The 13,274-nt window shown below is 45.2% G+C and overlaps 1 protein-coding gene across 1 annotated transcript; it reads left to right on the top strand.

Annotated features, from left to right (window-relative positions):
* Nucleotides 1-263: 263 nt before the first annotated feature.
* On the top strand, nt 264-2,300 carry LOC119159809 (uncharacterized). The gene is made up of 3 exons (XM_075888301.1): nt 264-606; nt 694-870; nt 1,568-2,300. Exons 1-3 carry the CDS (start codon nt 264-266, stop codon nt 2,152-2,154), a joined length of 1,107 nt encoding a protein of 368 aa, XP_075744416.1. The 3' UTR covers nt 2,155-2,300.
* The last annotated feature ends 10,974 nt before the right edge of the window (nt 2,301-13,274 follow it).

Raw genomic sequence — 13,274 nt, 5'->3', positions numbered from 1 at the left:
TCCGGGTGTTCAGGTCTACCTAGACGACGTCATCGTGGCAGAGAAACGCAATGACTGCACCACCCTGCACGATGTATTCAAGCGTTTCCGGGAATACGGCGTGCGCCTGAACGCAGACAAGTGCAAGTTCCGCCAACTAGAGGTGGATTTTTTTGGGGCATCGAATCAGCGCTCGAGGTCTTCAACCAAAGACGGAAAACATAGACGCCATCCTTAAGGTTCAGGCACCACGGAATTCCGCAGAATTAAGGTCCTACGTCGGCATGGTAACGTACTACCACAAGTTTCTTCCCAATGCATCGACCGCCATGGCACCCCTATATCAACTACTCCGGAAGGAAGCTAAGTGGAAGTGGGATACCGCTCAACAGCAGTCATTCAGCAGTGTGAAAGACCTTCTGAAATCCGCAGACTTTCTGGCGCATTTTGACCCACACAAGCCGCTAGTCCTGGAATGCGATGCCTCCCCGGACGGAATAGGCGCAGTGCTTTCACACGATGTCGGGGGCGGAGTACTTCGGCCCATAGGGTTCCGCTCTCGGTTATTGACTGGAGCTGAGAAAAATTACTCGCAGCTGGAGCGTGAAGCCTTGGCACTTGTGTTTGGTGCGTCGAAATTCCGACAATACTTGCTCGGCAATACTTTCACATTGATGACGGACCATAAGCCGCTTGTTGCACTTTTTCACCCAGACAGGCCAGTGCCCGTGATGGCCGCTGCGCGAATCCAGCGGTGGGCCCTGCTGCTGAGCGCCTACGATTACGTCATCAAACACCAGCCCGGGAAAGACAACATTCCAGCCGATGCCCTCAGCCGACTCCCCACGTCAGCAACTTCCCAGCCAGAGACGCAGGAAGAAACTGTGGACGGTGAGTATGTCCTGCTCACGGAGACCCTCAATGATGGTGTCATGTCTGCGAAGCAACTGGGCACTCTCACGGAGCTTGATGACGATTTAGCAAAGGTGCAAAAATGGGTGCAGGAGGGATGGCCAAGAAATTTGGGGCCTAAGGACCAGCACTTGATGCCATACTTCAACCGGAAAGCTGAGATAACGGGGAGTTATGGGCTTCTATACTGGGGCCATCGAGTGATCGTCCCTAAGAGTGCCCGAGCAGTGATGTTACGTCTGCTGCATGATACTCATCAAGGGATTTGCTCAATGAAGCGGCTAGGGCGCTCCTTGATGTGGTACCCCCGGATCGATAATGACATTGAGCACATGGTTAAGTCCTGCACCAGTTGCATCCAAGCTGCCCCTATGCCCCCAAAGAAACCCCCTGTTGCGTGGCCAGAAACGGATGAGCGTTGGTCGAGGCTGCATATCGATTTTGCGGGGCCGATCGATGGTCACATGCTACTGATTGTGGTGGATTCACATAGTAAGTGGATAGAAGCGATACCCATGAAGAGTTCCACCACACACGCCACCATAGAGGCTCTGCGCACCTTGTTCAGTACATTCGGGTTGCCCCGGACGCTGGTATCCGATAATGGCCCACAGTTTACGAGTTGGGGAATTTAACACCTTCACGAAGCTGAATAACATAGTACACCTCCGAACAGCACCGTATCACCCCCAGTCCAATGGGCTCGCGGAGCGGGCAGTTCGTACGGTGAAGTATTCATTGAAGAAGAATGTACAAGGGTCACTGAAAACCCGCCTGGCTAGGATTTTGCACAGGTACCGCAGGACGCCACAGGCCGGGGGCCGGACACCAGCGCAACTCCTAATGGGCTACGATCTTCGCTCCAGGCTGGACAACGCAGTGTCCATTCCGCCCTCACCAGTTGACCGTCCCCCCCTCGATGGGTGGCAGCCCGGGGAGCCAGTCTGGGTGAGGAACTTCGGGCGAGGCGAGCCGTGGACTCCAGCCAGCATTACATCGACAGACGGAGCCCGCCTGGTGAATGCCGATGGTCCGGAGGGGGAAACCATTAGGCGCCACAGCGACCAGGTGAAGCCACGGGAGTTGGAGCATGACCAGGGAGAAGTCGGTGACTCTCGGTGCCTCGAAACTGCCGGCGGGGCCCTAGCAGGAGGAACACCGAGGCGAGCGCCAACAAGGAGCGAGATCGCCGGGAGCCCCTCAACTCCGGTGTTGCGTCGCTCGGGCCGGCAACGCAAACCCCCAGACCGTTACTCACCGTAGGGGGAGCGGAATGATGTATCCGTGACGTCACGCCAGCCGAAGCCGCCGTTATCACCACTGCTTCTTCTCCTTCCCTTCCCCTTAACCCCTCTCGCACAACGCTACATTAACCCGCGCTATCGCAATAAAGCTTTTGTCTTGGCCCAGCCACGGCCCTGGCGTGTTCGTTTTACAATGAGTTTTCCTTGTTTGACAAAAGAGAGGTTGAAACCAAGTCCACTTTCCTCTAATTTGGCCTCTAATCCTTGTAGGTACATCATGAATTAGAAAGGTGACAGTGGACACCCCTGCCTAAGTCCCCGTTTCACCTCTGTGAGCTTGGATACCTGTTTTTCCCACTTTATAACTACCTTATTACTTTTATAGATTTTCTTTGAAAGATTAGTGACTCCATCTTTCACACCCAGTGTGTGTAGTATTCTCCACAAGTCCTCTTGAACCACGCTATCGTACGCTCCCTTGATATCCAAAAATGCTAGCCACAGGGGCCAGAGTTTTTTTCTGCTATTTTGATGCACTGCGTCAGATTGATTGTCTTCCAACCTCCTGTGTTTCCGAAACCCATTCTGCAGGTCCCCCAGCACCCCCTCATCCTCTATTCATGCGTGCAGTCTTTCCTTTATAATCTGCATCGCGAGCCTGTAGACCACTGATGTCACTGTTATGGGACGGTAGTTGTTAATGTCATTTTTGTCCCCCTTCATTTATAAATCATGCTCATCCTGATAAGTTTCCACCATCAGGGACTTCACCATTGATTATAGTTCTGCTCACTGTCTCTCTCAAAGTCTGTTTAGACTTCGGACCCAATGTCTTTATCAGCGTAATTGAAATGCCATCAGGGCCTGTTGATGTACTACTTGGAACACTCTTCTCAGCCCTTTCCCACTCTCGTTGTGAAGATGGAGCCATTGTGCCACTTGATCCATCCCTGTCTATTGTGGTGCATGAGGCACTTCTTTGTTGAAATTTTTCTTTCACCCTTGCTCTTATATATTCAATAGCTTCGTCCCCTTCTAGCATAGCACCTTGAGCTGTAGTTTTAAACCAATGCTCTAGATTTGTTTCATTTCTTAGGGAGTTTAGATGGTTCCAAAATTTTGCAGGTGCCTTTCTGTCCTTTTTATGTACTTTTGCCAGCCACTGAGCACCCTTTCTTCTAATTTTTTCTATAATCAGGAGGGATGCTTCCCTTCTAGAGCTTAGAAAGATTTCCCATTTTCTTTCAACATTATCTGTCGGTTTACCCCGTTGCTTAGCATGTCTGTGTTCCCTAGAGGCTTCCTGACGTTTTGCTATGGCTCTCTTAACTTTCTCATCCCACCAACTCTTGGACTTGTGTCTTATTTTCCGGGGTAACTAGTCACGTGCATTAGCAAGCTCTAGTCCAAACAGTCTAATTAGATTTGTGTATGTCCACACAGTTTTATTATCCTCAGTGATTACTTTCTCGATTTGTTTAGTCGCAATTTCTATTTGCCTTTCTGAATGAAAATTTTCCTGTAGTTGCTCATCTTGTATCCTTCCCACTTTCACTGCTCTTGTGATCGCTACCAAGACTTCTGGAGCCACCTTCGTCTATGTGGATTCCCCTGAGCTTATCATACATTCTATGAGGCATCAGTGCGTAATCTATCGTCGACTGCAGCCTTCCTATCTCCCATGTTATGTGCCCTTAACACTTCTCGGTACTGTTGCAAACGATCAAATCATGCCTTTCACACATATCCATGATCATTTTGCCTGTTGAGTCAGTATACCCATCTATATTTCCTATGCGTGCATTCATATCTCCTAGTATAATTATCTTGCACTCTCCTCCTAATTCCTGAATGTCATTTGATATACTCTCTGCCATTGCCTGGTTTTCCTCTCTGGCCTTTGCTCTAGTCCACAAGTACACAAAACCAAGGAGTGTCATTTGCCCTGGCACTTTCCCTTTTAGCCATAAATGTTCCTTGCATCCCTTCTTGACTCTTTGCACCGTCATCCATTGATGACGATGCCACCGCCGCTGCTCGTGCAACCAGAGAACCACAAACGTGTGACATTTCTGGAGCCACCCCTCTGCATACCCTCCGCCGGAGAGTGAGCCCACTGCCCCCTTCTAGTACACTGTAATAATACGGAAAGACGGGCTAGTTGGTACTGCTGCATAATTGAAGTTTTTGCGCACACACACAAGGACACAGAAGAAGGGAAGAAGGGTCCTTGTGTTCCCTTCTTCTGTGTCCTTGTGTGTGTGCGCAAAAACTTCAATTAGTACACTGTAGTTCAACGACGAAATCGGAAGCCGCCATGACACTTTTCCTCACAGGAAACAGACGCAGTGCCAACGAGCCAATGTAAGCCTAAATTGTTGCAAGCAAAATACAACGCAGCTACCACCTCAGACACAGCAGCGATGACCGCCGATTTGTGCTTAATACGTTTTCGTTTGTAATCTGTCATCTTAAATGTTTGACGAAAACAACCTCTTCCCATGCCTAAATACCATAGTCATATAATCAGTAAGCCAACGAAAATTGATTCCGGAACTTCAAGGCACCCAGAAATGCCATTTTTATTATTATTATAATATTGTTATTATTATACCTTGCAGAGAAATTGCAAGGCTCCTCTGAAAATGGAGCAGAGCCACAGTCACACGCATTCCCAGCACTGCCCTAGAACACTCGTATGCGAGGCCTTAGAACAAGAAAAGAGTCATGACGTAGAGAAAATGAACGAAGCCACCGCTGCAATGATTCCTATAACGAAACTTCAGTTAGGTTAAAGCACTAGGACAAGAAACAAGCAAACTCTCACAAATCACAATCTACAAAGGCTACCCACTCAAGATCTAAAGTTGAATTAACTCAGCTAAAAGGGCTGATTAACAAAAAGAAAATTGCCGACATGGGGATTTATAGCACCAAAGAATTAGATGAAGAATTTAAAGAAAGGACAGAGCATGACAATAGGAACCTAATAAAGAATGCGCATTCTAACAGATTGAGTATCATAATCAGTAGTCTCAACATCTATAGTAAGGTGGCAGAAGACATTTACTACAGCTCACGAATAAGCCGCCTAACAGAGAAAGTAACCAAAGTTCAACAGAACTCTTAAACTTCATGAGTAAATATAAACAAAGTTAGAAAGAAACATAACATCAAAAGCCTAACCAGGAACGAATCTGCTTGGATACCCTACCATGAGAGAATAGAATAGAGGCCTACAAAACATGACCAACGAAAAATCATGCAGTGAAATTGTTGACCCAATCAAAGATGGAGATCTCGTGTTTAAAAGCTCGTGACACTTTCTGCACAATGCCTCACGTACTGGCGAATTCATTGTACATCCTAACTGTAAAAATGCCAATACCAAACAAGCACAGAAAAAAAGAGATGAAAGATTTGAAGAATTATTCACAGATCAACAGATGTCCCACTGTGGATCATAGTCATGCGCTGTCAAACTGAAAAATCTGCAAAACGGAATACATTCATTTACTTAACTTGCAGAGACTAATAAAAGGCATTCGACTCAGAGATACCAGCAGTCTTAGAGTGGTTAGTGCATAATGCAAGTATAAATACCCTAGCCAACATCTACAGAGAGTCCACAGCAGACAGACAGACAATGAACTTTTAATAAGGTCTTGAAGGGCGACTAGAAAAGACCCTTTATGGGGAAGAGCTGTCGCAGAGCAGAAAAAGTTTATTCGTGAAGTGGACCTGGCAAGGAGACGAAATCTGAACAATATTTACAGCATGCTTAGCAGAACTATTTGAGCCACCGTGTTGATAAGAAACACGAATAAACATATACAAAGAATATCTCGGTATCTATGCTTTGCAAATTACATCTTGCTTTTCAGCAGTGGTGCCGTTTAACTACAATGAACTGAGGGTCTAAACCGAGAAAGTGTTCAAGTAGGGCTGCAGATAAATAAGTAAAAGACAAGGATCTAATGTTATGAGGCCAAACAAGAGAACGAGAGTTCGCAACGGCACACTAGAAAACTTACAATATATATGTATTTAAGTAAGATATTCACAGGACACACTACTCATCAAAAGAAAATTCACCAAACAACATGGATGAGCGAAAGCTTTAATGGCCGACATTCCCAAATCATAAAAGACAATTCACAACTGTACTTAAAGCAGAAAGTGGTCAACTATTGTATGCTGCAAGTACTAACACATGGTGCAGAAACTTGAATGATAGTAAAAAAAGGAGAAAAAGTTCAGAACAAACCAAGAACTATGCGAAACAGAAAATGTTTAGCATAGCATAGATATATTAAAAAAGCAATGCTCGATAGAGAACAAACAGGGCTAGATGATATTCTAGCTGACATTTAGGGAAAAGAAACGTGGGCCTGGGCAGGTCAAGCAATGTGAGTGAGAGACAAGTGACCAGTTAGAGAGATTGTGTGGCTGCGAAAAGACGGGAAAAATAACTGAGAAAGGCATAAGGCTAGATGGGATTTGCACGCATAAGATCGATTAAGCTTGCACAGGGTTGGGAAAATTATAGGTAACTGCGACAAGCCTTTGTATAGCATTGGACATAAAAAAAGGCTGATATACAAAGAGAGCATGTGTTGCCGAGCTGTTGCACATCACAGGTTGGTTTGAATACCAACAGATTATTCAACTCACATCGCAGTGCTACTGCTTACTTGTTGTAGTTGTCCTACCAACTGCTTTTCGACATGTCTCTAGCAGCGTTGAAACATATCTGGAACATTTATGAGAACCATGTACAGCCATGTTCCTGACTCTGTATAGTGCATCTGCAGCCAGGCTTAATCCGTGGTACCTTGCGGAAGTTGTTTGCTCCAACGTAGTGTTCCCAGGAGCACGCGTGACCTAATAGTCATGCGGGGCTGCTTTGCACAAGTGTGACCATGTTGAAAGGTGTGGCTGTTTAACCGTAGATGGTTCCTCAGGGCGCTGTCAACACAAGAATTCTGAGAGATGACGAGTTTCGACTGATAACACATGCCTGACTAGACACTTGTTATTGTGCCTGGTCAAGTATGGTACGGTTGGCATTGCAAAACTTCTTTAGCACCAACCACTCCAGTTCCAAACTAAAGCACATTGCACGAAGGTGGTAAATAAATAAGCTTGCAGCCACCACAATCCGGATTTTAAAATTTTACATATTTGCTAACACAACCAAATGAAGGCACGACTTCTCTGAAAGGTCATGTTCTACAAGAAGTGAGTGCTCTTTTTGGGGAAGTCAGACCTTCATTTGGTCATGTTACGAAAGTATGTGAAATCATGATTTGTGGCAGCAGGTTTGCTTTTTTTACCGGCTTCGTTCACTTTGCTTCAGTTTGGACCTAGCGTGGCTGGCACTGAAGAAGTTTCGCGATGCCAAGCGTTCAGCAGCCCACATCACTGAGGCAAACTGGAACGTGAAGATGAGGCATGTCCGCTGTTTCATACAGAATAATTCTGCTCGCACGACCTCGGAAAGCCTCACTGGGCTGGGAAATGTTCACATTGCAGAAAGTGTACGCTATGTACTCAGCAAAGGCCCAAAATTTAGCCATGAACCTCTGTTGCTGGCTCACTAATTACTGGCGTTGCACCGATGAGTTGCCGCAAAAGTCGACGTAGCAGTTGGAGACTATTGCTTACAAGACAGTGTTTAAGCTCTAGCTAGAGTGGAAGAAAAACCTACTCTTCGTCAGGAGAATCCTATGGTGGGTGTTGTCATTCTTCAAGTGCAACAATTTGTGCCCATTTCAAGTGGATAAAAGTAGTGGCTCCGTAGCAATGGATGTAGATTTGTGTAACTTCAAGGCAGGGCAAGCAGTCTACATGAACTTCGTCAAGTTAAAGTAATCAAAACAAGAGTTTTGAAAACCAAGGCAGTGGCTCTGAGCAAGAACTTGGAACTTTCCCAACTAGCAGAGTCCATTGCATACTGCAGCTTGCAAAAACAATATTATTTCTGCGTTTTTTTCGGCCAAGACGCATAAGCCGGGTGTTTCATTCAGGACAACTGTGGGTGATTGAAATATCTGACAGAATGTGATTAGTCGGTTTTTAATAAAGCGGCTAGACTCTCCATAAATGACTCACTTTAAACTGAGAATTTCCCATGCATCATCCACTTTCTTCAAAGAATCCTTCAATGGGTACTTGTTCTTGGCTGATGTTGAGGACCTATTTTATTCTGTCCTGCACGGTAAGTTGTTTTTCTGCATAAGAAGATGCATAGACGAGAGTGATGTGGTTGCCTTTAGGAATGCCGCGGGCATGGCAGTATGAGCTTTTATGGCCCTTCTCAAGTTTTATAATAAAGGTGGTTCGTATGTCGCTCCTGTGTTGTGCAATTTCTCATGTTTGACCGTAACCGCTTTTATTACGTTCCACTAACATTTTAATTATTGAGAGGTTTTGGAAGCTCTTATGACGATAATTTGTTTATTATTTTAAAGCAACTAACCACCGTCACATATTAGAGCATTGTTAACAATGTTCTAGCAGGCTTTCACAGACTAAAAAAGGATTGGTGTTTACACATGAGTTGAAAGCTTGTGGATTTTTGCAGATTTTGGCTTAGCGAATTACCTTGCAGAGTTGTCACAGCTGTTGGCTTTTTTGTCTAGGTGTGCAGAAAAATTGCTTACATACGAGTTAACGCATTTCAAAACTGTGAAAAGGGCCATAGCTGAACAATGCCCAGAGTATGCGTGTGCAGGGTTGTGCTCACACGTTATGCAGGAAGCAACAAAAAGGGAGAAGGCAGGGAGGTTAACCAGAAAGACATCCGGTTGGCTACCCTACACTGGGAAATAAGTCTTCTGCACACCTTATGCAGAAGACTTTTCTAAACCAATTGGACAGGTTGTCTGTGGTTGGTTTCCTTCACATGCTCCTTAACGCTGTAGCTGAGTTGCTCCACCAGACTATCAAGAGAGAACACCAGGGTACTGGGGTAGAGCAAGAGCGCAGAACAACAAGACCCGAGGTTGTACCGTGTATGCACCGAGCTGCACACGACCTAAAAATAGTCGCAAACAGAGATGGCATGCCGATTCTTTTAGGGGCGAAGCTCCTTAGGGCGTGGGCTGTGCGTCCCCTGTAGCCTGTATGTAGCCACCTCTAGTTTAGTTCTTGCAGTGTTCACTAGATGGCGGTACCGTCCCCTGTATGTAGCCACCTCTAGTTTAGTTCTTGCAGTGTTCACTAGATGGCGGTACCGTCTCCTGTGTGTAGCCACCTCTCGTTTAGTTCTTGTAGTGTTTACTAGATGGTGGTACTTGTAGCTGATGATGAAAAGATGCAAGATGTTATAAACTAGAAAGCGGTACTTGTAGTTGATGAAAGACGCGAGATCTTATAAAATAGGAATGATGTCACATATGGCGCGTGTCATTGGTTGAAGGCAATCGTTCAATTTAGTGCGGCGACGTACGCTAGGGGGAGCGGTGTAATAAAATCGAGTGGGCAAAATGTACAGAGGATTCATGGTTTACAAGGTTTACCTCCGGAGCTTCGCCCACTCATCATCATTCACTTCGTGGATATGGCGGAATTTTTTTTCTGCCCAACGAAAATCATCTCAGCTTTCTCATGTATACTATCTGATGGAAGCAACAAAGGTGGGTACGGTAAGAGGCACGCCAATCATACACAATATATGTCAACGTGGTCGTTTATAAATTTCCACTATCCTACGGCAAAAGATGAACGTTGGCTGGGCAAGAATATGCGTGAATGAGCATGCACAGAAACATGAGTTTTTGTTAAAACATAAAGATGGGGCACATTTGCTGACGCATTGCAATTCTCATAAGTGTGAGCCGTACCTGGATAAGGTTTGGATTATTGGCAGAAGCAGGGGCACAACTGCTCGAGAAAGCACGAATGCATTCTGTTTAAAATCACGAGGTTCATTAGGTATCAGAGATACTTTAGAGAGCCTTCTGTCACATAAGCCATGAAATAAAAAAAGCAACCACCGTCACCTCTCTCACCATCTGGAACGTAAGAGCACTGCCAAAGGCTGCATTCATTGTTCTTCTGCACAGGCTTACGGCATGCAGCTCCATAAAAGTAAAGTGAGGGCACATAAATGCTTCAATATGGTAGTGTCAAAGCGCATACTCAAATCTGTTGCAGCAAAATTATAAAAAATCACTGCTTTTTTACATAGCCACTTTAAAAAAACTTTCAATCGGTCTGAAGACGTTACATTCTACAGATATTTGCTTGTGAATGGAAATTCTTCGTTAGATTAGAGACTTCGTAAGATGGTTTTGCTAGATAGAGTTTTATTGGTATTTATTAGTAAACATTACACATTGGGGAGCCATGAAAATTTTGTAAACGGGGGGTGGGTGCTGGAGACAACATTTTGACAAGTGGGCTTGTTTTTTACAAGGCTCAACAAAATTTTGAGAAATTCCGTTCAATACAAGAACCATATTACTTTATCATTGTGCGTATCCCAAGAAATGAAGTTATTTATAATATAGAGGAGCGGAGAAATGTAACTTCATGCTATTTAATATTGCGCACACGCTCCAACAAAGACCAAAACTTGTATGGTGTACTGAATACTAAGCGGGGCCAAGTGTGCTAATCTGATAGTGAAGTTAACATCACATCCTTTTGATTAAAAATAACGCGCAGGAAAATTAATAATAGGACTCAAAATGACATTGTACTACCTAAATAATGAAATGTCCTTTAATTATCTATGTGATACTTGACTTAGCAACACCGAACACATACATGTGCTTGAACGTATACATATTGTTCATGTGATGTCACTTCCCCCGATGTCGCCATATCCCGCCATGCCCGGGTACCTCACTCGGTACCTACAGCACTTAGAGTGCTGCAGCGCGGTTTGTTGAGGTCTCGTCATTTGTTGCTGTGTGCGATATTTGAAGAGAAGCCGTGCGGTTTTTCGTTGTCATGCTTTAACGAGCTCATTGGGTCAGGAAGGCCTCGCTTGTTCACTCGATACAAGAGCGGAAAATCTAAACGTGTGACACGTATACCAGCCACCGCGTACACCGGCTGCCTGCCACGATCTAGAAGGGCCCATTATCTCGCTTTCACTACCGATTGCGTGGTCTAAGAACAAGTGAAAGCTCAAAGTCTCTCGAGCCGTAATTTTAAAAGTGGATGAGCGAAGCGGACAGCTCCTATCGAACACGAGTCATCGTGCAGAGCTAGGCAAGTTTACAGGAGATATATTATTAATCACAATTTTATTATACTGCCGCGGCCCACATAACCAAAGTGACAGAACGGCTCCCCGAGTGTTTTAAACATTGCTGATGTTAAGTGTCTTTGATCGAATTTGTGGAAACAACCAAGGAATATATTATGCAAAGTAGAGACTTCGCATGGTGCGTGCCGCGCTGATGCCGGTCACTTTTTTTCGCATATGATATAAATCCTTTTTTGCATTGTATATTACTTTTGTTGTTGTGCGCTAATATACAGTATTGTCTCTGAAAATGATGCAGACTGTTTTAGGGAATCAATCGACCAATTTTTTAAAAAACCTGACCCCCTAACTCGAACCGATCGGCTATACTTCAGATCGCGAGCGAAGGAATAGCGTTTCACATTCATTTTCACAGTTTGTTTAAATGCAATACCCGAATTCGCACGATCACCTTCACAATTTTAACCACCTCCCTGACACGCTGATTGTGCACGCAGCGGTCGCGGACAAGTTTGTATATACAGTACCTAGCTCTGTTTGCAGGTGCGTGCTTGGATATAGCACTTAATAATACTGAAGTTACACCTGAAGACGCAAATATCACCGGTTGTTCAAGCCTTTTTTGTTATTCTGTGCAAGCCAAACATGCCGGTGCTTTTTGGAAAATCGCAATGTGTGTTCTCAATTTTAGGTAATATTTTTCGGCAAAGAGAACACCCTGACGGTTCTCGCTCTTCGAGGACTGTTATATTAACTTGCCCCACCAGCAGCTGATAATTGCTCCAACTTGCATCGTTAGGCAAAACTGAACAGGGCGCATGCACGAGGCAACAACACGGCAGCGGTCAGCCATGAAGTCAGTAGGTACCCAGGCATGTCGGTGGCGCATTTCGGAGGTGACGAATCGGCGCTGCGTGATGCACGGACACACTATATATTGTAACACAGGGCAGGACTACACGGACACTAGAGAAGGGACAAAACGCTCTTGTGCCTGCATAGTCGTGCGCTGTGTTAAAATATGTTAAAGTATGTACTGTCACCAACTGGTCCAGCTTTCAGTCCTTCAGTGTACATGTGCTCATTTGCAGACGTCCCATTATTACAGACCTAGCTACCCAGTATGATGCACATTTTCTGCATAATTTTGATATAATAGCTTTGTATATGTAGAAAACTGTTTTTCTTGCATGCTCGTCTACTGGCGCAACCAGCAGCCGAGAAGCTAGAGACCACAAGAGCGTACAGAATGGGTTTGAGCATTCGCACGTGCGATCATACCGGTGTCACACGGGCACTTTTGATTGCGATCAGCTAGGGCGTCTGCGTCAAACTCGATCCGGCGCAGCAGCGACAGACCTGTCGATCTCGATCAAATGTATTCGAGTGAAACCAGTAGTAGTCCCCGCTAACTGCCCAAACTAATCGGATCAAATACGGTGCAGCCATCATCTAACTGCGATATGAAAGGGTACGACATAGCAAACAAGAACATGTGTGAAAGTGGTGTTGTCAGTACAGTGTGTCAGACCCTAAATCTCATTCGGAAGTATGTCTGCACAAACATGATCACGCTTACGCGGGTGTAATTCGACGCTACGGCTGGCATGAACCAGCCAACACTAAGGTACCATAAAATGTGCAGGGAACTAAATTTGTCAAACCAACCACCACACACAAGACAGCCAGCACTTGAGCATATCACATCAACACGAACCCCCGTATTCACAAACACTCCTTCACTCAAGGGCTCTCCTCGACTTGGACAAGTCGATGGAAGCGCCGTCTCTTGGCAGACCAACTCACTGCAAATCAGCAATATTCTGCAGCGATTCTTGAGAAGTGCAGTGTCGATTTCAGTCGAGCAGCGGCGCAGTGCTCAACTCAGTCAAGTGGAGGATGGAATTCGAGTCGAG

This window comes from Rhipicephalus microplus, chromosome 3 (assembly GCF_043290135.1).
Source record: "Rhipicephalus microplus isolate Deutch F79 chromosome 3, USDA_Rmic, whole genome shotgun sequence".
Taxonomy (NCBI): domain Eukaryota; kingdom Metazoa; phylum Arthropoda; class Arachnida; order Ixodida; family Ixodidae; genus Rhipicephalus; species Rhipicephalus microplus.
The sequence above is the reverse complement of the archived record's forward strand: the minus strand, read 5'-3'. Positions and strand labels throughout refer to the sequence as shown.